Below are 27,744 nucleotides of genomic sequence, written 5' to 3' on the forward strand. Positions count from 1 at the left end.
CAAGAGCTGGGCAATTTCCCAATTTCTCGAGTCAAACCAAGTCGTTGCACCCCTCCTGCTCACTCCTGCACAGCTCTCACTCACAGCGATCTTTCAGGGAGTCATGAAACGAATCGGAGGCAGACCTGCCGTCCGGCAAACCGAGCTCTCTGTGCAAATTCAGTCAAGGGTTAAAAAAAAAATCTAGCACCCACTATTGCTCTGTGAAAGAGCACAAGAACCAGAAACAGCACCAACTGCAACACAACAGGAGTCTTGCGTTTCTCAGAGACTGGAACCTTTCCTTTGCTCTGGAGCTCAGTAGCTGCCTGTAGCCTCCTTGCACGATTTCCAGGTAATGACGCGTAGGTAACAGCAGAGGGAGCCACTGCTACTCACGAAAGAAAAGGCAGCACTAGCAGCCCCCCATTAGGACCCACTGGTATTTAACAACTGCTCCAGCCCCCTTCCCCCCCAGGAGGACTACGGTTGTTCACTCTTCCCCCTCGTTTGTAAAAGACATCATTTGGTTTTCCCAAGTACTACATCCCACATTCTATATAAAAAGCACCACACAGAATAAGACTAATGTGTTTTTTTTTTTAAATACATCCCAATCCCTTTTTGTTTTTTGCACATCTCACATGAGCAGTTTCACAGAAGACGTGCCGTGCGAGCGCCCCTACGAGCCGGGGCTCTGCCAGCGCGCTCCAGCCCCGAGAGGGGCGTCCCTCGCCCTCCTCGGGACACGGGGGTCGAGCACCGGGAGCGCCGGAAGGTAAAGCCTTTGCATCAAAAACCCGAGAACCCCCACCACTCCTGTTCATTACAGGCCAAACGCACATGCTCCCTGCCCCCGTGACAGGAAGCCAACTGCGAAGGGCAGAGGGCTGTACGTCTACTAGAACCGAACCACAGCAGCACAGGAGCCTCTGTCGGGGACAAGGAAGTCCAGGGTAACTCTTTCTTTCCGCCTCTGAAGAGCGAACCCTGCTCTAGGAAAGAGCCAGGTACTTGAGCATGTAAAAAGGGGGATCTTTTCCCCTGGCCAATCCTCTTTGGGGAGGGGAGTGGGTTCCGTCAGCCCGTGGGCAGGAGACGGTACGTTTTCAGCTCGGCAGTCAAGGCGCTGTCTTGAGGAGAGCAACAGCCTAAAGCAACACCGGGCGCAGCAGCGATCCCCAAACCTGATCGTGGTGACCCCCAGTTTCGGCAGGTATACTGGGCTGCTGGGAACTCTTACATAACCAAGCCCTTTATTAACTGAACTAGTAGTCCGATTGATTAGGTTCTATGGTACTGAAGATAACTACCATCCCTGTCTTTTCGGCAAAAGAAAATGGGGTGAACACCCAGCTTGAACAAAAGACAGACTAAGGTCACCAGGACCAGAATGTGGAAGCTCTGCTATGTGGTCAGAAGTCAAGAACAGTTAACAACTTACAACAACTTCTCACAAATGGTTTTGACGTGATCACCAGGACCCCTGTGCACAGAACAGGATTTGGAGGATTCAAGACTTCTACTACAGCAACAGCAAGGAAAACGTCCAGTAGTGATTTTTAGCCTTATGACACATATAGAAACCCAAAGCTTTCAGGATGATGTGTACCTTCTCATGGCATGGGAAACTCAGAAAGTGTCTTTTTTTTTTTTTTACAGCAATTACCGAATTCAGTCATTTCAATTCACACTCAGTTGCCAACCGCTAACGGACAAGAAAAAAAATCCACACCTCACCGTATTCTGACCTACTCCTGGTTAATACTGAGATTGTGTAGCTGCAGCTGCCTACGATTAGCACCCTGTACCTTTAATCAGAACTATCAGAAAAATCCATCACTGCTTGTGCAATACCTCCTGTCTGTCTACTGAACACACTTTCACTCCGGTGGTCTCCAGCCCTGGTCCCGGAGGGCCCCCGTCATGCACGTTTTATTGAAATAATCAATTTTTAAAGACTCAAGATCATTCAGATCAAATAATCAGAACAGCCTTCGACCCTTTCCCTTTATAGAAACGTTAAGTAAGGGATCCTCATATTTAAATAACTGGTGAGGCAGGCTGCCCTCCAGGAACAGGCTTGGAGACCCCCTTAACTTACGAAAGGGTACAGAACGAGAGGAGGCCTTTGGGCCATCAAGTCCATTTAGCTGCTAGGAGCTAATTGATCCCATCCAGCCATTTCTTGAAGCAAACCAGGGTATCGGCTTCAACAGCATAACTTAAGACCCCCACAACCATTTGTGTCAAGACAAGACTTGTGTCTTCAGTCTTCAATGCACAAGTTCAAGAACTCACTTCAGGTATCTGGGGTTAATACTCACACTGGCACCAGTATCAACCTAGAAAATAAAAGGGAGGCAGACGGGCTGCGTCCCTTCCTGTTCGCACTGGTGGTCGCGGGGATCGAGTTCGCTCACAGGTCTTCGGCTCGTACAGGACCGCGGGCCCGCAAAAAAGAGGGAGCTCATCCTTCAGCGTCTATGAAAGAGACGGACGCTCACAACCCCTCCTGGATTGCAAAAGGCTTCCTCTTGCTTCACCTCCACAGTATTGCCCAGTTATCCAGCAACTGCACTGGCGGGGCTGCAGCCCTGGAACAGGCCAAAGCAAACGAGCCAGGCACCGATGCGCGGGATCCACACGATGACACAAAACCGCGGGACAAGCTGGGGGCCGCCCAGGAAGGTGGGGGTGGGATCGGTACAGAGATTCCGATTTGTTGGGTGGGTGTTCGACTACCAAAAAAATATCCGAGTCTTCGGTTTCGGGCAGCGTGCCGACGCCTGCGCTCGTAAAGACGGACGGCACCTGGAGAGGAGAAGGGGGCGGCTGCCGTCACGCCTGAAGGTCACGTTTTTTGTGCGTTACAAGTGTCAACAGCACCGCCTCTTCAATACATCCTAGAATATTATACACACTGCATATTTACTACAGACGTTACACGGCATAACAAAAACACATTTATTGAGCATACTGGCACTTTCACATTCAGCTTTCCTGCGAGAGGAATTCTGGCTAAACTGCTCATAGAATGACCCCGACCCCTCTCCCTGTAGCTGATGGGCTTCTGTGTAACTTGAGACCAAAGAATAGACTCTGGGAACCGTGGAGACTTCCATGAGAAAACAATATGGATGCTTCTGCCCCTACAGGAAAAAAACAACAACGATAAACTACTTCTGTATCCAATGGTAAAAAACTGTACATGTAGTCTGTTCCATGAATGATCTACAGATTAGTTCTGTGTTTTTCAAGAGCTCTTTTTTCTACAACAGCCTATTGTGAAGCTGGTAACTGGACACACGACAAGCATAATTTCTGGAGACCCAGTCCATCACACAGCAAGTGGTAGTGCCATATAAAACAAAATTCAAATTAAAACTGTATGAGGTTATTTTTTGTCCTTTTATAATAAAACAAGATCTAAAATGCATTACATACCCAAAAGTGACCTAGAAAGTGAGCGGATAAAATAAAAGAAAAAGTCAGTGCCCGCCCTCTCTCTCGCTAAGCACTACGCGTTGTTGGAGAACCTTGTAGATCACGGAATGTCCTGAAATTCCCGTGCTGAGGAAAGTGGACACAAACTCATAGCACAGGGGGTTCTGTTCATCAGTACCCACCGCCACCACAGCCGGGTCCGCTGTCAGTACCCAGCCAGGCTCGTGACGCACAACAGCGCGAGCCCTCTGGAAGATGAAATAAAACGGGTGGGGAAAGTCCAGCAGAACGAGTCTGGTACAGGGGGACCTCCTGTGGGCTAGCGGCGCAGGTTAGCGAAGTCATGCCCCTCCCCGCCATGCTCCGTCTCTCAGACCAACGCGAGGAACTCCGGAGGCGCTGGCAGAATTATTGCAAAGGGCTGCGTCGTTCACAATCTCGGAGGGCCGAATTCTGAACGGGACCGTTTGTTTTTCTTTTTTTTTTTTTAAATGCACCGATCCGCATCGGCCAATTCAATTTCAGTCTTGATAAATTAGCAAAAGAAGTCAAGGAAAGTCAGGAAAAAGGATGCAGATTAATCTCTGGATTATTAGATAAATATCTGGGCAGCAGGGAAACCACGTACACAAAATTCTTTTTTACTGAAGCCTGGCATTTCTTAGATCCTCTTCCTTTTTTAAAAAATGTTCTTTTCCATCATTTTTAAAAAGTATTCCGCGTGTTCTCTGCCAATTCAGACCTCATATCACCAATTCTCAATCGGGGACACAGAGATAAGATTCTGGGCTTTTACTTGTTTCCTTCCGCTAGGGCTTATTCCCAGGGTCCACGCTGAAAGAAAGGTCTTGATCAACGCCTAGCGAAAGAAAACCCTGAAATGCGTTTCTGTGGAAATGAAGGGTGAAGAGACGGGGATGAAGCCGACCTCCCCAGGGTCCCGCGCTCAGGCCTGCGCAAAACGGGGGCCGCGCACCGGGCCCCACGGGGACCCTTCAGATGAAGCATGCGGAACGAAACGGAAAAACAGGGGCGCTGCCTTCTCCCCACGCGGTGTGGTCAAGGGCTCCCTGTGCCCAACTCAAAGATTTCGGACTCTCCCGTGCCGAGCCGACGGGCGCGAGGGCAAGAGGAGTCACTTGTCCTGCCCTCCGACCTCACCTCGCCCGTCCTCCGCGGGGGAGCTGGGGGAGCCGGGGCTGCTGGGTGAGCCGGAGGAGCTGGGGGAGCCGGGGGTACGAGGGGTGCTGGGGGCGGTGTCAGTCGTGGGGGGCTTGTGGCCGGCTGGGGAGGGGGGCGAGGGGGCGGCGGGCTGGCCGTTGGGGAAAGGGCGGGCGGCGGCGACAGCGCCCGGCACCTGGCCCGCCGCCGCCTGCATCAGGTCCCTGTCCCTGCGCCGCGCGGCCGCCGCCGCGTCCGGGACATACTCGCGGATCTCCCCGGGCTCCAGCGGGTCGGGGCCGCAGGGGTCGTGCTCGCTGCAGGACAGCCGGCCGTCCAGCTTGGAGATGAAGAGCATGCCCTCGCGGTGCTGCTTGCAGAAGGAGCTGGGGCACATCTCGCAGAACGACGCAGCCTCCTTCCCACACACGTCACACTGGTGCCAGGGGCACTCCCAGCGACCTGCAACACACAGACACCCGGCTCTCGTCTGCGCACCCAGACACAACCCTGACCGCAGAGCGAGAGCTCCCACAACTCTCCTCTCCCCGGAGCCCTGCAGCATGCGCCCCCTCTCCTCCACCCCTTCAGCTGACAGCGCCCCCTCTCCTCCACCCCTTCAGCTGGACGCCACCCCCTCTCCTCCACCCCTTCGACAGAAACAGAGCGGAGGACCAGCCCGGCGACTGGTGCTCATCTCGGCAGGTCTGACGGGCGCGTTACCTGCGGGCCTCTTGGTGAGGTTGAGGCAGTCGGCGTGGTAGACCTTGGGGCAGCCCGGCTTCTTGCAGGACACGATCTGGCCGCCGTCCCCGCAGCTGAAGCACTCGTCCTCGCGCTCCTTGGTCACCTCCGACCTGCCCTTGCGCCGCGCCGGCAGCTTCCTCTTCAGCCGGCGGCCCTTCTCCTCCGAGGGGGGCTGGTTCTGGGGGCACACGGCGAGCGGGGCGCGTGAGGGAGGCGGGGGGGCAGGGTGGTTACTCTCTCCTGCGGCCCCCGACCCGCTACACTACCGTGTCAAGCCTTTGGGGTTCTTGGGGGATGAAAGGCGCTATATGAAAGAAATGAAGCTGACCCATACAGCTTCTTCCCTTGGGAAGGATGGAAAAACAGCAGGACACACGTAGCCCAAGTGCTTCTGGGATGGGAACAGTGGTAACAATTTGTCAACCTGTCAACCTCAAGGCGTAGGGTCCCCCCCACCAGCTCACAGTAATAAGGGGTGCTTTCAAAGCCAGCAGGCTTGTGAAAACTGAACCAGAGAGAGACAGGACATCATCTCCTGCCAAAGACGCCTCTTGAGCACAGAACAGCTCAGTGCAGCTGTGCACCAAGCAGGCAAGCCATTGCAGGCACCCTGCAGGTCGGACAGGGCTGGGACAGCACCGTAAGATACAGCTCAGCTCTGCTCTGTACTGTGTTACGGTTACGAGCCCGTGGTTCCATGCTCAATTGTGTAATACACAGCTCTCACTGTGCAGTTCCTTAATAACACCACCTCACTCTAAAACTGCCTGTTCTCCTTAATTAGCACATGGCTTGGCCAGGGGGAAAAGACTCTGTATTCCAGGGAATTCTGACTGCCCGGGTACCCCGGCATCTCCTGCTCACCTTCGGCCTGACTCCCAGGAACCCACTGCAGTTCGAAGCTCCACATTTGCACACCGTCTTCCCGTTGCCCAGACACTCCAGGTTGTAGTTGAAGGTGAGCTCTGTGCCTGCCGGGGGGGAAACCGAGAGAGGTGGTTGGAATCGGGGATCACCGAGGGGAAACATGGGGTCTCCTGCTGCTGCACGTCAAAGACGGTGTAAGACAACACGCAGCTGCCCAAAGCCTCAAAGCAGGATTTGAAGGAAAGTGTAGACTGAACTGTTTGGACACACCTACAGAGAGACAAGGCTGCAGAGCCTACTCATCTGTGCCGATGGCTGATCCCGTCCTGTAAGCATCTTTACTGCTGTAGCTGAAGGTTTACAGACATGGTGAGGAAAAGTGGTTTCCTGCTGAGGAGAGCAAACTGAGGGCAGCTCACAGCTGCGTTACACAGTATAACCGGCACTGCTTTATTTTGCTTCTGTGTGGCTGCACACTGCACACTGCACACTGCACACTGCACACTGCACACTGCACACTGCACACTGCACACTGCACACTGCACACTGCACACCACGGGGACTGACTGGGGCGTCACTGGGTCTGCAAGGGCCGCGGCCAAACTCACCCGCGGCGATGTCCACCAGGGCAAAGAGCCCCACCCGCGTGTCCCCGTTCACCGTCCACTTCTGGGTCTCGCAGTTGGGCTGGCAGCTGTGGTTCATGAACCGGGCTTGGTTCCCCTTGGGCCCGGCGTCAATGATCCGATCCTGACAATGGTCAGAGCGAGACGGTCTTCGTTTAAATTCCTTCTCTGCGCTAGCTAGGGCCACTGCATCTGCTGGTCCATTCAGGGCCCGGGAGTTTTACTGAGAGCTCCGAAAGGCCCGTTCTCTCTCTCTCTCTCTCTCTCTCATGCGGCAGGACACTGGCGCCGCCCATCCTGCTCACTGCTTCTCGTCAGTGTTTCACTACAGAGGATTCGGCAGAGAGGCGGCAAGGAGAAATGGCTCCCCCTGGTGTCCAGAACCTGCTGAACTGCTTGGAGTGCATCAGGGCCCACACAGGACCTGTGAAATAGTCACACTGGGCCCACCACCGGTTCCGGACCCAGTTCTGCAGCTTTACTGTAACATGTATGTCACCAAAGGCAAACCTGGCCTGTTCTCTGAATTTCTGTTAAACAGCAGGCTTGTGTCACCTCCCAGCACCCCCGATTTAGTCTGTACTTAGGAAAAGACAGGGCCGTATTCCCCCTTATTAAAAACTGACTCCATTATTGACTTCAGAGTGAGCTCACGAACGTAATGTTACACTAAGTCAGAGGATCCAGTGGAAAGCATTTCAGACACAGCAAGCTACCACCTAGATATCCAGTACTCCTTTTGTTCAAAGTTCACTTCCAGACAAACACACAAGCAGGCACGACCTTCCAGCGCGAAGTCAGACGGATTTTCTCAACCACTGTGGACCCGAAAAGGAAGGCAAGTCGGGCAGGGCTGACCCCCACCAGCCCTGACCGCCGTCAGCCGGAGGAACGTCCTCATCACCCCGGGCCCCTCACCTTGTCCAGCGTCAGCATGTAGAAGTTGAAGATGTCGTTCTCCTGCGCGTGCCTGATCCGAGCTCGACACTCCTCTTCGTCGATCACCTCGCCCACGTACTCGTTCACGAACTCCCCCTGCACACGACAACAGCACGCGCACGCGGCGCCGCTCAGCGAGTGCAGAGAGAGCGGTCAGCGTGGTCCCCACGAGCAAAGACTCCGGGCCGCCCCCCCCTCACCTGGGCTGCAGTGCACGCTGGGAGCTCTCCTCCTTAATGAAGGGCAGCTAATTCTTCTACTAATCAAGGGCAGCGTGAACCACACAGGCCGACAGAGCTGTGGAGTTAAACCACCCCCCCCCCCCTCTCGCCACACCCTCTAAGCAACCTGTGCTGAATTAGCTGGACTTCATCTGGAGCTGGCCAAGGTGGCACAAGAGGCCGTCAACGCATTTCTGAGAATCGGTTAACAGATATTAGACATCAACATCTTAATTCTACTCGGAAAAAGTTAAAAGTAAACAGAAGTTAAGAAGAGGTCTGCACGCCCGACTCCCACGTCTCTGCAGCGCCCCTCACTGACGGTGCCCCCTTTTCTAAAACTACGTCGGCGTCTTCTTCCGCTCTTCACCCCCAACGACCCCGGGCGAGCAGGACCACCCCCGCCCCCCCCCGCCGTGAGCCGTACCTTCTTGATGTCGGAGGTGCAGCGCAGCCCCCAGCCCCTGCCCAGGGTCCGGAAGATCTCCACCTGGGTGTACTGGCGCTTGGTGAAGCACTGGTTCTGGCACCGGCCCCCCGCCGGGCACACCTGCGGGTGGCACTCGTACATCAGCATGCGGTTGATGCACTCCGAGTCCAGGCCGCAGGGGTTCTCGTCGCTCGCCTTGCAGTTGCAGCGCGGGATCTCGGACAGGTCCGCCGTGATGATCTGCACCTTCCCCACGGGCCGGTTCACCTGCAGCGCCACGCACAGCGCACAGGCGAGCACGTCAGCTGATCTGCACCAGTATCACGGGGGCCGTGGAGCTCCCCTCGCGGACTTTAAAAGGCTGTCGGCGTACTCTTCTGGGCGCATACCTTGATGTGTCTGTAGGGAGGGGGTTTTTTGTCATTTCTCCTGTCTTCCTGTAGCTGCCTCATCTCCTTCTCCGCCTGGAGCTCCTGGAACCTCTGTGCAGCCTCCTGCAGAGCTGTAGGGAGGGATAAACTGTAACACCCACCCGCAAGGGATGCTGGGAATTGTAGTCCACACCTAACAGACCAGGCTGGTACCTTTTTTGTAAATGGGGTCCACCCCCTTTCCCATCTTGTCCTTGCTGCTGGCATCTCCTTCCATATAGGGGAAGACACGGGCCTGGTAGGTCCACAGATAGTCGTTGGAGCCAAAAAAGTGCACAGGAAACTCTCCGATGTCGTGCCGCATGCGCAGGATGTTGGCGGGAATGTTTTTAGGGTGACTCACTTCTGCAGGCCACCACCTAAAAAAAAAACAAAAAAAAAACAAAACAGATCATCAGGAGATGGCAGGGATGTCTGCGGTGAAAACCAAAGACGAAAAGTCCCAGCAGTCCTACAGCTCCAACAGCCCCAGCTCACGGCTGAGGACAGGTAGTGCTGACAACTCTCTACAGTGAGGAATTAGCAACTTGACCAAGTATTTGGAATGATGAGATGGCAATGACCTTTTTGGTTAATTTTAATTATGTGTGTGATCATATTAGAACAAAAACAGACGTTGCGTTCAACCCAGTATGACCCAGATGAGCAAGATACCCAGCCATGGGGCTAAAGGCGATACCCTGTCTTTTTTCAAGGAACGGCTGGATTAGCTCTCAGATCAATTAGAAAACCAAGGGAGCTGTACGTAGGGGCTGAATGACCTCTTCACATTTGCACACGATCTTATGTTCTTGTGTAGAGGCCCAGATCCGAGCACGCCTGCCCTACATTCACCAACACCTGCACTCCGTTGCCTGACCTGTATCGGCCCACTTTGACCCACACCACCTCCTTGTAGTGGGGCTTCTTCCCGGCCCGGCAGTCATTGCAGAACCAGCTGCCCTCGGGCATGTCGATGTTCAGACACTCGCGGTGGAAGGCAGCAGGACACGACTCGCAGCAGAGGAGACTGCCCCCTGCAGGGAGGGAGGGAGAGAGAGGAAGCTCTGCTTAGGCATCATAGGCACCTCCTGCCAACTTTCTGGCTTTTCCATCAGGAACCACAAAGAGCCGAGTGCAGGAGGCGCAAAGTCTGCACGTCCACCAAAAAACAGCCGGCAAACTGCAGGCTCTTCCCTTCACGTGCTCCACGGCCTACGAGCTGTAAGGTGAAGACACCGGGCTTGGGTGGCGAAACCCAGTAACACACCAGGAGGAACACTTCAGCACAAGAAAAAACGAAAGGCACAGTAAAATATTAGAGAGGATATCCTTGCTTACTGGTGCTACAGACGATTCTCTCCGAATTGTGGGAGTGTTTCTTTCTACACAACATAAGGCTCCACAAAAGACCTATGAGGTGAGATCCCAAACCAATCACATCCACGGCGGCCGGATCTTTCCGAGACACTTTCCTGCCCGTGTGATGAAGACCTATTCTATCCCGTGTTCTGGGTGCCGAAGCAGAACCTGCAGGGGGGGGGGGGGCTGACCTTCGGAGCAGACGAAGCACCAGCTGACGTTGACGTGCTCGTGGTTGCGGCAGCCCTTGCGAGGGGCAAAGTGGTTGGGGCACAGGAAGCTGTTGTTGGCCAGGATGACGCTGCCGGCGGCCATGCAGAAGTCGTTGGCGTGGTAGGCCACCGGGCAGCGCACGCAGCGGGTCAGCCGGCCTGCAGCCAGGAAGGAGGACACGGGAAGAGAGTCTTACTCGCACGTCACGCTCCAGGATACCGCCCTAATTTATTCATACACAACGCCCGTGTAGAACGCTTCATAGGGAAACCACATACAACAACTACACATTGCTTTCTGCTGAGCTCACATTAAATACACAAGTATCACATCGTGTATCCTACAAACACTCTGCTGACGCCTTTCACTCTAGCGAGAAGGTAGTCCCTGCCCTGCTCAGAGCTGACGAGCTCCCTGGGGCGATTTTCGCTCAGACAAATCCGGCACACACCCCTGAGACCACAGGGAGGCCCTTTCTGGGGACAACGAATCGCTTCCTGACCTCGGGCAGCCTGACGAGCCCCTGATCTTCCACTGCAGAAACCCCCCACCCCCGATCGGCCCCTGGGGCGCCACCCACCTTTGGAGACGGAGGGGTTGGCGGGGTTGGCGATGAAGCAGGACAGGCAGACGTGCAGGGAGCAGCGGAAGCCGCGGCTCTGGGGCGCGGTGGGCGTGTGCCGGGCGACGCACTCGCCGTGGTAGAACTTGCCGCAGACGGGGATCAGGCAGCGCTTCACGTCGGGGCCCGGCTTCTTGCAGACGAAGCAGGTGTGGATCCCTGCAAGGGGACGGCAGCGCGTTACGGGACGGGCCCCGCCTGCACGGGCGGCGGCGGCGTCGGCCATCACGACGACGGGGCGGGGGGCGGACTGACCGGTGGTGCACTCGTTGCAGATGAACCTGCCCTGGGGCGTCTCGGCCAGGCCGATGCACTGCAGGTGGAACGCCCCACAACACTGGCCCTCGCACAGCAGCAGCTCCCCGGTCTTCTCGCACACCTGCGGAGGCAGACGCACAGCCCTGACCTTCCTGTCTCGCACCTCCCCACGGCCCCCGCGGCGCCCCCGGAAGGGTCCCCCCACCCCCGTTTCCCCGTGACCAACCCCTCTCCAACCCGGGGAGGTGGGGGTCTCGAACTCCCGAGAGCTCGGGGAGCCAGTCGCGGTTCTCTGGTTCCGGGTGCGAGCGACAGCTTCGAAGAGCAGCACGGCGTCGGCCACGGGGACGAGGTGGACGGAGAAGTCCTCTCACCTGGCAGACGTTCTCCTTCAACGAGGCAGCGCCGCCCTTCTCCCCGGTCAGCTTCCTGCTGGCGGACAGCCCCGCCTCGCCCTGCCCGGCCTCCTCCCTCCCCGCCGGCTGCCCGTCCTCCAGGCCGGACATGGAGCTCTGAGGACACAGGGAGGAAGACCCCGCAGGTCAGCCAGCTCCCAGAGCTGGGCCGGCGGGGGCGCTCGCACTGCTCCTGCCACACGCAGCGATCGCTGCACTCTCTCTCTCGCTCTCAAAAACTCCGCCATCAGTACCGAACAATGAATCCCTTGCCAACGCCGAGGCAGAGCATCAGTACAGCGAAGCACTGGGGCGCCTGAGAACAATATGTTGAATGCGCCATGTAGGAGCTGGGGGACAGCCTCCCTCAGCTGTATGACATCAGACAGGGACATGATGTGGTTTGTGCAAAGGTATGTAAATATGGGAGAACAGTCACAGGTGGTTGCATGGGAAAGCGATGGCAACAGCAGTCCTTAGCAGGGAGCAGAGTCAGGTGTGCTGCAGTTACACCACCTGCAAGCCTTAACCTGGAAACTTCGTGCCTTTCAGTGGCATGTCACATCTTTGCCATTGACGTTTCCTGTTCTACAAGTCACAGCATAAAGCATTTCCATTCACCTTCCCTTTGTTTAAGAAGCTCATAAATGTATAAAATAGCCCTATCCGATGCCGAGAGGTTCCCAAAATGTAAATCCCAGATGGGGACTGAAGTACCTTTACTTACAATTTTTCTTTTGCCGTCATTTAAAAATGAACCTATGAACGGGATTTTAAAAGAGATGAGGGGAGCACCAGCGAATCGGACAGAGGGGAAAGAGAGAAAAAGGAGGATCCCGATCACAAAGCATTAACTGGACACCTCGTGCCAGACCACCGTGGAAAATAAGGACACAGGCGTTGCGAAACGAAAAGGGAAAAACATCTTGGCGGCGTGCCGAGGGCTCAGTGGAAAAGAGGGATTCTGGACTCACCTGCGTCGCCTCGCAGTCCGTGAGCAGCTCGGGGTCCACAGAGGCGTCGGGGGTCTCCTCCAGCCCCTCTCCCGACTCGGGGGTCCGGGCACCAGGGCTGGCCTTGTGCGCTGGAGGAGAGGATGCCTTCTGGGGCCTGCTCCTCGGCCTGTCGGGGCTCTGCGCGGGCGCTGCGGACGGGCAGGACAGCTCACGTCACCGACCAGCTCGGCACGCCCCACCCCCCGACTCCCCTGGCGTGATCCCGGCCTCCTCGCAAGAAACCGAGAGGTGCGCTGTGCACCGCCACTCGAGCAACCCTGGCCAGCGTCTCTTCGCGGCCGAGCTCTGCAGCCCAGGACGCCGCAGTCCACACGCCCTCGCGGCCAGCGCCGTGCATGCCGGGAGGGGCCCGAAAGAGAAAGGCACCTGGACTCACCTGCCGGAGCACCATGGTAGGACGGACTGGGCTCAGGCACTTTCTTCTTCACAGTCTTCACCTACGAAACAGGAGCTTTAACGTTGGCAGGGCAAAGGAGCTCACTTACTAATGTGCACCTCAAGCCCCAGGGAAAAGTCCGCTTGCAACAGCACAGAGACAGAGGCATTGCGGTCGCTTCTGCACAGCGGAGAGACCTTCCACCCTGGGGTCTGGCTCTCTCCCGGAGAGCTGTGTACAGGTATTTAACCTCCCACCCTCACCTCTTCCAGTACTTCCTGAGAGTCCTGTCCCTCCGCCTCCTCCTCAGCCACACTACCTTGTTCTCTACACTCCTGACCACCAACGGGACAGTAGAAGAGGGGGAAAAACAAAAACAAAAAGAAAATAAAACACCCACAATCAGTCAGCAGAATGCTTGCATTTTCTTTGAGCGCTCGGCCTCAGGAGGACAGCGGCCTGAGGCCTGCCCTTATTTCGGCGTCTGGGCTCATTCATGCACCTCAACGCAAGGGCGACTTTCAAAGCCTTTTGCTCCAAAATCAAAATTTGCTCCATTACTTCGTGAACGAAACTACGAACATTTCGAGGTGCACATCTCACGCGTGAGCTCAGGGAAAACAGAAACACTGAGTGCACATGGTTTCGTTCGGTTAACCCCAGCTGGTCGAAACGCTGAAACAACTGAAGCACCTCAGTCTCTAATTCTGCTCCATCTCTAATTATAGAAAGGGCTGAGATATACGAGCGGACAAACCTACAATATATACACCTGTGTTGACGCCAACACTGTTCTGCATTGCTGTGAGGAGGAAAGACAGCAATAGAGCAAGACTTTGCACTGTAGCCAAAAGCTTTGAGAAGCAAAAATAAAAACACGAAAGACATGTGCCCAACACTCTTTACTCTTGAAAAGGAAAAGAACAAGAGACACCACAGAGGCCTGTCTTTCGGTAGCACAAACCTGGGAGGTGTGCAGGCTGCCAGTCTGATCACACCGAGACCATTCTCTAAGGCCTCGCCACTCACAGGTGAGCGTTCACAAGCCCCCAGGGTGCACCTGCAGGTCATCCCCGTGTCACTCTGGACCGACATCGGATTCGCATTCGGAACGGGGCGGTGCGTCACTCTGTACCGCGCGATATCCGTTTCTAACCAACTCCCGGAGAAACGACATTTCTACAGATGCGGTGTTCCTGGGCTTACGCGGTCTTGATGTGCGCGGTTTGGGTTTGTCACGCCTGAAGAATATGTACCCCATCAGCTCTCGCGTTCACCCGGGAGAACAGTGCTGCTTGGGTGGCCTCTGGCCCAGGGTTCCCCCAGCCCCCAACCGTCACACTTAATAAACGCCTCTGGAAAAGGTCCAGGATACTGGCTTTCCAATGAGCAACAATGCACTGTTTGGGCAGAGCCAGCATGTTCACATTATTTACAAAATGTTGTATTTTCTGTGTCTCGGCCCACAGCTGCCCATCCCTCAGGGTCGTTCATCTCTGAACACGGCGATGTCACGAGCTGTGCAGGCCCAGGCTGGAGGCTCAGCGCTGACTGGAGGAGAGCACCGAAAGCCTGCAGGCACCCGGGCGGCCACAGGGGGCGCTGTCTCTCCAGGAGACAAGGGGGACCTGAGCACCTAACCCTCCCTAGCCTCAGCAGGGCTCTGTAGGAGACAGGTGCCGGGCTGGGCTCGGCGCCTGCGCTCAGGCAAGCGACTGTCCTGCACGCCGGCCTTCGCGGACTGGGCAGAACCGCTCGCTCGCATGCGGCTGGGCCAGCCCTGACGACAAATCCGCGCGCGACGGACGAGTGGGGTTAAAAACGAAAGGTACCTTCTGGAAACTGCGGGATTCTTCTCGGATCTTCTTCTTTGGGATGGAGATGGGCTCCGATTCCATGGAGCTCTCCAGGATCTTTTTGGTGGGCTTGCGGAGCCTCTTCCCATCTGGGGAGACTAAACAGGGGAAAAACGGCGCAATAAAACCAGGATTCTTTCTTCCTTCCCCCTCAAAATAAAAAAGTGCAAAGAACATCCTAAAACTCAGTGATTATATGAGTTTTCTCATTAGCGCTGTAAAACAAATGCTTTTGTTTTATGTGGTATAGTTTTGGAATATCACTAACGGCTTTAAAAACATTTTTTGCCAATTGTAACAAGAAAAGTCTAAATGCTGTTCAATTTGTATCCGTACTAAACAATTTTAATGGACAAACGTATCTTCATTTACAGGTGCTGACTGTCATTAAATAACACGTAAGCCTAAAAGACTAATCTGATTTGGTTTCAATGAAGCTGACACTCTCGTAGGCTATACAACTGAAACATCAGAGAAGCACTTCATGCGGATATACCACAGTTTAAGAGAACCCTTTTCAACTCACTTGAAAATACACGCCAATCTGATCAGTCCCGAAAGACTAAGAGACATCTTCCCATCATCAGAAAGTCTCCAAATTAAATTAGCCACAAATGTAACGACTGATATTTGTTCAGATCTATGAAGTGTTCTTGTGCAATCTGTAATTTACCATTTTTCCAAAAAGCAAACACTGTAGCCACATAAAGGACTTTGAACCCATGACCTCAACAGCTGTCAAAAACATAAGGTAACACAAAATTTTACAGAATTCAAATAAATTCTCAATGCTTTTGGAAAAAGACAGACCTGACAGAACCAGCCCTTGTGTGGGGCAGCGGTGTGCCTCTGGCCCTCTATATGGTCTCGTACCTGATTCTGCTGACGGCTGAGGCGGCCGTGTGGGAGCAGGGCTGCCGGTGGGCGGGTCCGGCGAGTGGGGGCGGGTCAGGGGTTTCGAAAGGTCCATGTCACAGCTCTGAGGGGACATCTCCTCCGAAGGGGATGGAGCTTCCGGGGGCGGGGTTAGCGTGTCTGGGGGAGGGGCCGGGACGTCAGGGGGCGGGGTCTGCTCTGCCACAGGCGGGGCCTGCCCTAAGAGGGCCTTCAGTTGCTCCTCAGGGGGCGGAGTCAGCATCTGAGGCAGCGGCTGGACCAGGTCGTCCTGCGCTCTCTTCTCAGGAACCTAGAGAGCAAGGTTATAATGGGCTCATCCAGAGAATCCTGAAAGGATTCTAATTCAAGGCACTGCAATTAAGGGTCTTGGACTGACCTCATGACCACATGTTAAATAACCCAGTCTTACTTTCTTCACTTGTTTGCACTAAAGCAGGGATTCTCCAACCCTGGTCCTAGGGGATCGTTGTCCCTCCTTGGGCTGCTCTCCTGCTGAGCCCTTAATCCGTCTGCTAATCGACTGATGGAATTGATCTGCTTGCTAGTTCAGACTTCCCGGCTCTCAGTCCCAAAATACTTTAGCTTTAGCTCGTCCAACAACATCAGCGTACAAAAAAAATTCATTCAGTCAACCTCCCCTCCCCAATAATCTGTCCATTCCTGAACAGAAAGCTCACTGTATGACAAACGGGTTGGTAGATTAATGGGAAAAGCAGTCCCCACCACTTTGTTTCCTCCTTCAATTCATAAGAGCTCGCACACCTGAGTTCCGAAACTGGAACTGGCACAGGGGGACTAATATTACAACCCCCGTAGAGTTTTTTTTAAGACCTGAAAGAAAACGAAAAAAACACCCACCCAATATAGGAAATGAAACCATTTCGCCTGCTGTTAAGAACTTAGCTGGACCAAAACCCAGAAGACGCAGCAGGTCTCCTGGGACCAGGGCTGGGAACACGGCTTCAGATTAGTAAGAGAAAACGCGGTCAGCTTTCTCTAAATGTCACTTCTTGCTCCGAGCTGCACAGTTGTCAGTGTCAGAGTGAAATGTTATTTAATGTTAACGGGCTCACTTAGAGACAGACTGGAATGGCTACTGCTCACATTCACGTTATGACTCCTGAAAAAAACGGGCACCAGAACACCAAATTCTGAAAACGTGAACAGAAAAGCAACACCTTTAACATCCTGTTTTTAAGACTCTAGAGCTCTGGGCAAAAACAGTTCAGCGGTTATAAAAAGACTGGTTTTTACATGATCAACCGAAAAATAACGCTATATACATCTAAGCCATTTAGGGCAATTCGTGTTTAGATGTCATGAACTAAATGGAACTAAAGTATGAATACAATATAAAAAAACAAACAGGTTCATGGGGCAATTAGCTTCAATACGGAAGATTAAAAATCACTTTTAAACTGTGTGGTCAACGGACAAGTTAAGGTAAAAAACTGCTACCTTTCCACTGGGCTCTGGGCTTTTCTTCGGCTTCTTCTTCGATGCAAAGATTTGATCGTATTCCTCCGTCCACTCCAAGAGTCTCTTGCTGGGTTTCCTAAGGCGTTTGCTTTCTGAATGTGCTGTGAATCACAAGTCAGGTTGGAGACAGCATTTACAGGCCAGCAGTGCACCATCAAAGTCCGGATTACGATTTTTTAAAGAAGCTGCAACCAATCGACTATTCGTCGACTACTGGGATTTTCCCAGTGTAACGTTTTTTTTTAATTATTTTGCAATCAAGCGAAACAAGTTGCACCTTCATAAAAAGACACACCAGACAACCTGCTCATACGCCGTTACTGCCAGCAAAAAAGCTGCCGAGGGCAAAAGAGACATTTCGGCTACCGACGCAGGAACAGGCACCGAGTCTGATCTGGCTGAGCGGTCGTAGGCTGCCGCTGAGCACACCTCAAGCCTGCATCTTGGAAAGGATCGGGTTTCTCTCCCTTACCTGGCACCGAGACCTCTTTCTCCTCGCTAGCGCTGAGGGGCGCAGTTTTAGTGTGTGTGTGAGTGCCTGCCGGCCTGTCCCCTCCTTTCTTTGGTTGGCTGGGCCTGGGCGGGTCCGGCGGCTGGCCCGGACCCCCCCTGCAGCCCTCACTCAGCTCTGAAGGCACCTTAATCGGACCCCCTTCCTCCTCTATCCCGGGCGCCGGGTGGAGCCGATCGCTCCCGCCTCCTCCCCCTCCTCCGCAGTGCCCCTCCGCCCGGCCCGCCTTCCTGGCGCCCTGCTCGAACTGCCAGCGCTTCTTCGGAGCCACCCGGGTCAGGGTGCTCTGGCTGTAGCTCTGGGGGGGCCCGTGCGGAGCCGGGGCGGCGGAACCGGCTCCCGGGAGAGGGGAGCCCAGCGGGTCGCCGTCGGCCAGCACGCGGCCGCAGTCCTTCCCGTAGGCGTGCTCCGCCAGCTCGAAAGGCACGTTTCCCGCGCTCCTCCTCCTGCCGGCCGGCGGGCGGCTCTTCTTACACCGCTTGCTGCCCCCGGGCGGCTTCCCGGCCAGCGGGCTGGCGGCCGGTTCGCCTCTCGGCTGCCCGAAGCTCCTCGCCCCTCCTTCGGTTTTGTGGCCGTCCTTCCTCTGCGCGGGCTTCGGCCTGGCCCTGTTTCGGGCCTTGGCGGTCCTGCCCGCCCCCGTGTCCGGCCTGCCGTGGGTCTTGGCGTCCAGAGGGATCTGCACGGGCTTGGCTTTAACGGGAGCAGCGGAAGGGTGTGTAGTGCTGGGGCTGATGACGAGCGGGGTGCCGTCTCTCGCCCGGCTGTCGTGCATGTCCTTCAGCAGCATCAGGAACGTGCTGAACTTGTAGTTCGCGTCCGGGCGAAAGGTAGTGGGCTTTCCAGACCCGCCATCTTCGCTCACCAGGGACTTGAAGGATATCTCTTTCAGCTCGGGCCGGACTGGCCGGGGCCCGGCGTTCTCAAACTCCACGGACAGGAGCGACGACGAGGGGGAGGAGCAGGACGAGGCGTCCGACGGGCAGCTCTCCCGCTTGACCGCCGCGGCTCCCGCCGCCGCACGGCCTTCCGAGGCCGAACCGGCCGCGCTCGGGCCCGGGGGCTCCCTGGACGCCACGCAGTCCCCTGCCTCGGGCTTCACCGCCGGCCCGTTCGGGACGCGGTTCTTCCCGGCCGGCAGGCTCGTGCGCCGCGGGGCCGGGCCGGGAGCCGTGTGGCCCCGGGGCCCGTCGGTAGACTCCGCCGCGGGCGCGCGGCCTCCGGGGGAGAGGGAGGGGGCCTCGTCGGCCAGCCCGTTCGGGAAGGGGGGAGAGGAGGCACGGCACACGAGGAGCCGGTCCTGGCAGCAGGCCCGCTCCATGGCCTTCAGGGCGCGCGTCATGAGGCGGCTGCTGGCAGGCAGGGCCTCGGGCGTCCGCGGCCCGCCGCCCGGCGCCGCCTCCTCCGCCGGGCTGTCCTCGGAGTCGGAGTCCGTGCTGTGGGCCTCCCCGGCCGAGCCCCGGCCCGCCCGGCAGCACCAGGCGCCCTTTGGCCTCCGGCGCGCGGCGCCCCTCCCCGAGGCCGGCTGGAGCGAGTCCCGGCCCGGGGGGCGGCCGGCCGCTTTGGGACACAGGATCCGGGGGACGGTGTCGATGTCGGAATACGGGCTCTCCAGGGGGCCCGGCCCGCCCTCTCTCTGACCGGCGAGGGCCTCCTCCGTCGGGGCGGCCGGCCCGTCTCGCCTGGACGCCCTGGCCGAGTCCCCCGCCTTCTTCCCCACGCGCGGCTTCTTCGCCGCGGGCTCCTTCTTCCGGCTGGGCTTCCTGGGGGGCTCAGCTTTGCCGCCGCGGGGGGCGCAGGGCGGGGGCGGGGGCGAGGCGCTCGGAGAGGCCGGCGGGCCGGGCGGGGCCGGAGGGAGGGCGTTTCTCACGGGCTCGGGAAGGGCTGCTTCAGCCTCCGCCAGGCTGGCCTTCCACACCGCCATGAAGCGCGCGGGGATCTAGACAACAGAGGCAACAGCGCAGGTCAGCTTGTCCATTGGCCACCCCAGGGGACTTATCGCACCTCCCAGGCGCGGGCTTTTCAGGACAGGGGGGTTTGGTTTAATATTTAAAACGAGGGGACTGGAATATTCTGACACGATTCTACTAAAGCCCACAGAACACGAGAGGAGAAGGAGGAGGAGGAGGAAACTCGCACTAGAGAGAGAAAATAAGGGAAGGGGCCAGGCTGAAAACATTGAAGAAGTTCAAGTAGGGAGCCGTGTCAACAGCCACTGGCTGCAAAGGAGCAGACAAAGGTTTATCCCACGCTGAAAGGAAAAGAGACAACATTCCGGCTATGGAGCCTTCTTCAGGCTTGAGCGTTGCGTCTCTTTTCTTTTCCTTTCAGCGTGGAATAAACCTTCACCCGCTCCCGAATTGAAAACATTTTGTAAGCTATAAAAAAGTACAACTTGGGGTTCAACAATAAGATCTAGCAGTTCGTCTCCCAAAGGAATACCACCATGTCATATTAAAAGGCTGAGAATTTAACACTCACATACAACTAGAGAACATTTTGCTTAACTGAAGTTGCTGCTGTACAATAATCTCAAGATAACTGACAACAAAGGGCTTTAGTCCAGATTTAGGAGAGGACTGCAAAAACCTCGTCTGTCCCATGCTGAAACCCGCGCACAATTCTAGCAGGTGTCACTTACTAAATTAACTACAGATCATTTCTTCATTTCTACAGCAGACCAAGACGGCGCACGCAAGGCTCTCAATACACTAGTGTGCGATCTCCATCCGCATTATTAGAAAAGTTATAAAGTTGCAGCAACCACTTCAGCATGTTCCCACTGCTGAAGGCAAACCTGAAGTGAGCTCTTCTGCAGAGCATCAAGGACCTTTTCAAGGATAAAAGCAGAGTGGTTCGGTTTCCAGTAACTGCTCCCAAAAGATAAATATCACTATTAAACAAACTTAAACTGCAAGCAATTTGATTCCCTGCCCCCTAAGAGATCACAAATCATCGCCGCTGGGTCAGCGCGCGGGACGGGCCAGGATCCTTCCCCCATCCGCTGCGGCAGCAATAACCATTTTGACAGCAACGATAAAGCTGCTGCTGCCAAGACTCACAGCTAGGAAAGCTTCCAGGAGGGGAGGGAAGAAATGAGAAACGACAGGCGAACACCTGGACTGGACTGCTGTGTGACAGCCGGGGCCTCCTTCAAGCAGCGCCAGCATCAGCGCGAGCGCCAGCCCAGCACCAGCACCAGGCCAGCACCAGCACCAGCACCAGCACCAGGCCAGCACCAGGCCAGCACCAGCACCAGCACCAGCACCAGCCCAGCACCAGCACCAGCACCAGCACCAGCACCAGCACCAGGCCAGCCCAGCACCAGCCCAGCACCAGCCCAGCACCAGCACCAGCACCAGCACCAGCACCAGCACCAGGCCAGCGCCAGCACCAGCCCAGCACCAGCCCAGCACCAGCCCAGCACCAGCACCAGCCCAGCACCAGCCCAGCACCAGCACCAGCACCAGCACTGAGCTTCAAGGGCAAACAGTCAAACAGCAATGCTGCCACACAGGGTTACTCTTGATCCACTCTTGCACTGCTCGGGAGCTCGACACCCCAAAGACTGCACAAGTCGGGGGGAGGCACGCGCCCCGGCCCACCCCGCCCCGCCGGCGGCCCCCTGATCGTTACCGTGTAGCGGTAGTTCTCGTCCTTCTGCCTGCCCCTCCTGCGCAGCACGGGGAGCGACTCGAACTGGTGGCCTCCTCTGAAGGGCACCGTGGCCTTCCCGGCCACCCAGGCCTCGTCCAGGATCCCCCCGAACGTCCGCACGAAGTACTGGCGGCAGGGCCGGCGGCTGGGCTCTGCGGGAATCGGGGCGGGGGGGGGGGTCAGGGCGCGCCACGGCACCGGGCCCTGACCTGTCCACCCTCTCAGCGTGCGCACCGCTAGACACAGGAAGACACCGAGCGGCAGGGCCGGGCAGCTCCCTGCTGATGAACCCCTCTGGCCCCCGGCGCAAGGCCAGGAGGGAGGGAGCCGGCGCGAACAGGCCGCAGGGCTGCGTGGGATCGCTCGGTCAGGAGCGGGGAACTGCAGGCTGGAGCGTCCCGATACATCTACATCACGCACGCGAGGTCAGAGCAGGGCGAAGGCTTTCTTTTCTTTTTCTTTTCCTTACAAGTGTTTTCCATTTCCTCCGTAAAAGAAAACTGAAGGCACGGCATTGTTTGCTTCATTCTGTTTGTGTCTTTGCAGACGTTAACGGTGAGTCACCAGCAGAGATATAGTATAATATGTATAATATCGCTGCCAAAGAACATCACAAGATTAAAACCGAGGCTTAGATCTCAAAAACCTACTTCTTCTGCACGTCGCCAAATTGCCCAAATAAAATACTTGCACAATAACCCAAACTTAATTTGTAGATTTAATATAATTCTGTCCTTATGGAACAGATCCTTTTATAACAGTCTATTATAACGGCCTATTCCAGGATTGCTAAATCAATTTATATCAGCATTAGCATTAGTAAAACCCTTCATTTATCCATCCACTTGCTAACTGCTTGTTCCAGGTCAGGGCTGCAGGGGAGCCGGAGCAACAGGCGCAAGGCAGGGATCAATAGAACCAATATCTCCAGGTACAGTCAGCAATAAGGAAAAATAAACTGAAGACTACACAAACGTACCATTAGCAAGTGCTTCGACAGATAAAAAGAAATCTCATGATTGGGATAACTGGGCCAGAGCCATTTTGCTTGAATGAGGAACCTGGAGGCAATGGGCTCCCGGGACTTATCAATCACCACAGAACCGACCGATTACTGTTACCAGTTAACCCAGAGCATTAAGCGTGTGCGGGGCCCGGAGGCCCTACCTTTCATCCTGAAGAAGGTGTGCAGGAGGGGGTCGCAGCAGACGCGGCAGGGCCACCAGGGCCGGCGGTTGAACTTGGCCCACACCAGGTCCCCCACCGCGTACTTCACCGCCGGGCTGGGACGCTTCTTGGGACTGCAGGGCTGCAGGGCACCGAGAGGAGAGGGGGTCAGCACAGAGACGCCACACACGTACACGAGGCGCACCGCCTCGCGCGACTGGCGAGAGACCAGGGGCCGCGGGAGCACAGGACGTGGGCCGGCAGAGAACAGCAGGCACGTACTTACACAAAGAGTCGTGGGAGTGTGGAGCAAGCTATCCACTCATTCTACTGAAGCCTACACCCTGACTTCTCGGGCAATCGGGCCGGATGTCATCCTCAGATCAATTAGCTACTCGGTACCAAAGCAAGCGAGCTGCACCAGACAGCCTCCTCGTTTGTAATCTTGCTAACATTTCTGAAAGAGCTAAATGAAACCCTCCGACGTTAAAAAAAGAAGTATTCTGACGCACAAAAACTTTTAGCACCGACATTTAACGGAACTTACTACACGGGTACAGTGTAAAAAAAGAAAAAGATGCTCTGCCATTTACTCCACAGATGCACAAACATAAGCCATTACTCCAAAGCACTCCAGCACCAGTGTGGCATTCAGTGAAATACAGCACAATATCTGAAATCCCTGTACTAAAATACATCTATTTAATACAAAACAGCCATTTAGCACACATTACAAGTTAGTTACAGCCCTTAACTATTGCACAAAATGTGTGGCTCGGCTGTACAGAAAATAATTGACTTGTTTTACAGTAAAATACAGTTTTTTCAGGCTTACTAAAATGGTCCATATTTGTTCTGGTTCAGAAACTCATCCAGCTTCTACATCGACTGGAGTCCCTTCACTGGTTGTTCCACCTCATCGGAGACTGAGGGGGCAGACCGGGGTGTCTTTATTTCCAAGGCGATCAGACCTGTTACCGCTAACGAGCGCTGGACACCAGGGACTTCAGTCCTGAGCTCCGCCGCGCGGCCGCTGTGCAGCGTCTGAGGGACGAGCCAAAACCACACGATAAACACGGCCCTCGGGGGGGGGGGGCGCGGCCAGCGGCTCGCCGTTCAAAACCCCGACAACGGAAACCGGGCAACGCGTCCGTGTGCTTCTTCATCCTCCCGCCCCTTCGGGAAGAGCTTTCGTTCTGAAGGATCTCTACATATGCAGACCCCGTGAGTTTTGAGAACAGTAATGGGGGAAGAGCTGGTCCCAGCGGCGGTGGTACACTGCCATGCAGAGCTGAACTGAAGCGCCACTCTCATTCTGTACCGACAACTCCGCACAGGGAAGTATCCGCTGCATGTTTCACGAAGGGTTAACACTGCGGCTGGTAACCCTGGAGAAATCTACAGCCCACAGACTGGAACAGTGGCTGTGCGTCATCGGCGCAGTCCACCGCACGACGAGACAAGACCGGGTCCCCTGCCGCAGGACCACGCGGCACTGTCTGGGGTTCGAGACGGTGACGTCACGCGTCAGTCACGCGCTCGGCGCGCTGAGCCCCGCCACACATCGCAGCTCAGTAAGAGAGCAGCTTCCTGGAGAACAACACAACACATCACAGAGGGGAACGGCTTGACTGTGAATTCAGTGCAACAGGACTTTAAAACTGGCCATACTGGTCTAAAGACCAGAATCAGAATAGTTTAAAGGAGTATGTCAAAAAATGTTTAACATAGCCATATTAGAAGACACAAAACATTTTAAAATATTCCGCTCTTATTATGACGCATCACGTTGCTACTATAAAGCACATTTATTTATAATGAAGCAAAACTTTCAAAGGCTGTATTGCCAATAGCCTGGCCTTCTTGCGTGCTCCTTGCAACAGCGTGTACAATTCACCGGAGACTGTGCACACCCGGGGCTGGCTATCAACAGGCACGATACAAGAGACACGAAAACGCAGAAAACCCCAGCTTATCATCGACTGCTGGACCCAAGCCAACAAGCCGAAGTCAATTATGTGTATGTCGATTAATAAGAAAGCAAATCTGGTTTACTGTTGTGCTGCATTAAAACCAGCTTTCTATAAAAGACAATAACCCTGTCCGTGCGGAGCCGTGACCGAGGCGCCGTGATGAAAGTCACACTGTGGCACACAGGATGGCTGGAGCCAAGTTAATTTGGTCATTTCAACATGCTTCCCTAGCAGAACGATGTTGCTGGACATCCCCGTTTTTTCTTTCTTCAGTAAGAGGAATGTAAAATCGTATGCTAAAATCTCCCTTCAACGCGTCTGAAGTCTGCAGGGCTCACTTCTCAAGACAAATCTGAAATATCTTAATGGCGCCTGGGCACATCAAGAAGACTCCACTCTTTCAGCCAACTAGTTAGAAGGAACATCTCCATTTGAGTGATCACCGCTATCGCACAGGCTTGACTCTACCACCAAGAAACCCTCAAAGCTGGTTTGAGCAACAATAAATCTCCCGAGAAAAAAATGGAAGAATTCAACAGTTAATGGCTTTAGTTACCATTTAAATCAAACCCGGAAGATCTCTGTGAAGCGGTTCTCTGTTCACGTACACTGCACCAGAATCCAAGTGGTCTATCCACATGGCTAATTCGAATATTGGCCTCCCCATTTGTTAGAATTTGCATAACTCAAAACAAACACAGAAGACACAAGTCCGCAATCATAGGAGCGCCTCTCGAGACAATGAACGCACACGTGCAAACCAAGCCAAGACCTTCACAGGGACTCGAAAACATGGCTAGTGTGTTGCTCCTCAGTCACGTGACACAGCTCAAGCCCAAAACCTACACTTTATTGCAACAGATGAAAAATCCAACATTTACAAACATCTTAACTCTCTGTGATAATATTAAACATGGTTCAATTTACCTTTATTGTTTTTTAATTGGTTAAATTGGAATTAACCGGATAAACGGTAACAACAGAAGTCTATTCTAGGACTCTCTATTTTGCATTCCGGTAAATATGAATCCCCTTGCTTGTTAAAATGACTTGTCGCCCTTTGCAGTCATTTTTGTTGCTCTGATCAAATGAAAAAAGCAAAGCTGAAATTCAGATTTAGTGCCCCAGGCAGAGACACTACCTGCCTCTGGGATGGGAGGTTTCGACAAGGCGGCAGTGCAGGTGAGCCAATCAGAGTCAAGCACTCGGGGGGGGGGGGCGTGGCCAGTCCTGCTGGCCAATGGCAGGACAGAACGACTGTCCACAGTATCACACACACAGTGTAGCTTTGACAGCTTTACCATTTCAACTTTATGCCGGGGTTAAAACGTGAGCTTTCATTCTGGCATCAAAATATCCGAAATGATTCTAGAAACTTTCTGCGCCCCTTTTTTGCCCTCCCTGCTCTGTGGGCTCTGAACACATCTTTCTCAACGCTGCAGCACGACAAAGCAAGCCCAGTAACAAGAAGAGGGCTGGTGGTTCAACCAGGAAAGCAGTTTCCCCAAAACTTCACACTGTTTTTTTTCCCGTTTCAAAACTGCAGCTTTTCGGCCTTGAACAGATAAGACACTAAAGGGTCTGGATTCAAACACTCAGAATCCCACAAGGCCACAGCAGACTGGACCTCCTCAGAACCAGAGCACGAGAAACGAAGCTGTCCAGCCATGCCACTGAAGCCCATACCCCGGCTCTTTCCAGAAACCTCTGGGTGAGGTCCTGGGATCGACTGGCGACTGCACCCCAAATTATAGATGGGGTGAACGGCTCATCTAGCTTGTAACCATTCACAAAAATTCAAAATATGACACTTCGTTGCTCCATAAGGTAAGGATTGAAGGTAAGGGCTTCTGTCAAGCAAAAGGCAATAAAAGGGTTTTAATGCAGTAATCGTTGTGATAGTCTACTCCCAGCGATAGAGGAGAAGGAAAGTGACATGTACTATGAACTTCTACAGTCCAATACTATGTTTCTACCACTGATATGGGACCAGACCCCTGTCTCTTAAGGATGCTAAGGGGGTACTCCAGCTCTTGAGAAGATTTTCACAGCTCTCGGGTCACCGTGAGCACAGTATGGTTTGAAAAGCAGTGGCTACCGTCAGAACAGGTCTATTTTAAAAACAGCTGTGCTGCAGTTAATTAAACTTGGGGTATTTTAATTAACAAAGCCTTACTTAACAGAACGCAGTAACACAGCATTTGAGCATTTGCCCTGTTGTAAGCTCAGAAATAATGTTTTTTTGGCTACTCTTTACCACCACTGAGACCTGCCTCGGCACCACATGCAGGAAAAAAATGCCAAAAATATCTAGCTGTAGAAACGCTTTTAAAATTGTTTTATGTAATTTTTCACCTCGATATCTAGACCTGAGATTTAACATCAGTGCTGGAATGTTTCCACAGTGCGTCTTCATTTGCAGTGCTTGCAAGGCCAGCGGCGGCTACTGAGGATGATGTTAGAAAGCCAGTTAGGTCGCGGGTTCAAGGAAGGAAAAAAAAACACAGCAAAACACATAAAACAATCAGCCACATGAAAGACACAAGATGGAAACACAAATCTGGCTTGCATAAAAGTGTGCACTTTCTAACTTTAATATTCTAAAAAGTGACAAAAGTTATTTTTTCTTCAAAGTTAATCCAGCAAAGTAAATATGATCCTTGCAACAGCTGGATTGTCCAAATCCCAACACAGCAGAAAAGCAGCACGTGTGAAATGATGCTTTTCGCAACCTTGAGTCCAGAGGTAGCGGTTCTGAATTTCAGCTCTGTCACCAGCCCTTTCACACCCCTAGTCCTGGCACCCCAGCAGCGACCTGAAGCACCCTGGACCTCCCTTAAAGGGGAACTGCAGCGCTCTTTTTATATTTTGGGGTCAGAAAGAATCGGCATTGATGAGTGCATTTCAGACCACAGTAAAAGCAAAACGTACAGGAACTAGTAAAACGTCCAATTCCCCATCACAAAACACACTAAATTCCCAGGTCTGTGCAGCGCCGCATGCTTCGATTCAGAACGAGGCCACAAAACGTCCAGCAAGGTGAAGTGGCCCTCTTACAACGTAAACAAGCAGGCTCGCGAGTACATCTCTTTTAATCCAAGAGAAACACTGCTCTCGACTTCGAAACGATTTTGCCGA

General features: G+C 54.2%; 1 protein-coding gene across 8 annotated transcripts in view; it reads right to left on the minus strand.

Annotated features, from left to right (window-relative positions):
- Window positions 1-2,932: 2,932 nt before the first annotated feature.
- The window catches only part of nsd1b (nuclear receptor binding SET domain protein 1b), a 31,421-nt gene continuing 6,609 nt past the window's right edge, over window positions 2,933-27,744 (minus strand). For 5 of the 8 annotated variants that reach the window (XM_069195294.1, XM_069195295.1, XM_069195293.1 and 2 more), the window contains exons 3-23: window positions 22,634-22,775; window positions 21,446-21,618; window positions 17,774-19,748; window positions 17,281-17,402; window positions 15,799-16,111; window positions 14,902-15,023; window positions 13,333-13,404; window positions 13,070-13,130; window positions 12,652-12,821; window positions 11,657-11,794; window positions 10,983-11,403; window positions 10,381-10,560; window positions 9,708-9,864; window positions 9,002-9,207; window positions 8,807-8,919; window positions 8,415-8,684; window positions 7,746-7,862; window positions 6,810-6,951; window positions 6,199-6,305; window positions 5,311-5,512; window positions 2,933-5,049 (exon numbers count right to left, since the gene is read on the minus strand). In XM_069195294.1, the coding sequence (XP_069051395.1) occupies window positions 4,562-5,049; window positions 5,311-5,512; window positions 6,199-6,305; window positions 6,810-6,951; window positions 7,746-7,862; window positions 8,415-8,684; window positions 8,807-8,919; window positions 9,002-9,207; window positions 9,708-9,864; window positions 10,381-10,560; window positions 10,983-11,403; window positions 11,657-11,794; window positions 12,652-12,821; window positions 13,070-13,130; window positions 13,333-13,404; window positions 14,902-15,023; window positions 15,799-16,111; window positions 17,281-17,402; window positions 17,774-19,748; window positions 21,446-21,618; window positions 22,634-22,775 (5,691 nt within the window). In that variant the 3' untranslated portion in view covers window positions 2,933-4,561. The remainder of the gene's footprint in view (window positions 5,050-5,310; window positions 5,513-6,198; window positions 6,306-6,809; window positions 6,952-7,745; window positions 7,863-8,414; window positions 8,685-8,806; window positions 8,920-9,001; window positions 9,208-9,707; window positions 9,865-10,380; window positions 10,561-10,982; window positions 11,404-11,656; window positions 11,795-12,651; window positions 12,822-13,069; window positions 13,131-13,332; window positions 13,405-14,901; window positions 15,024-15,798; window positions 16,112-17,280; window positions 17,403-17,773; window positions 19,749-21,445; window positions 21,619-22,633; window positions 22,776-27,744) is intronic. The other 3 variants (XR_011190919.1, XM_069195298.1, XM_069195297.1) reach the window with 3 other exon arrangements.

This window comes from Lepisosteus oculatus, chromosome 11, assembly GCF_040954835.1.
Source record: "Lepisosteus oculatus isolate fLepOcu1 chromosome 11, fLepOcu1.hap2, whole genome shotgun sequence".
NCBI classification, from domain to species: Eukaryota; Metazoa; Chordata; class Actinopteri; order Semionotiformes; family Lepisosteidae; genus Lepisosteus; species Lepisosteus oculatus.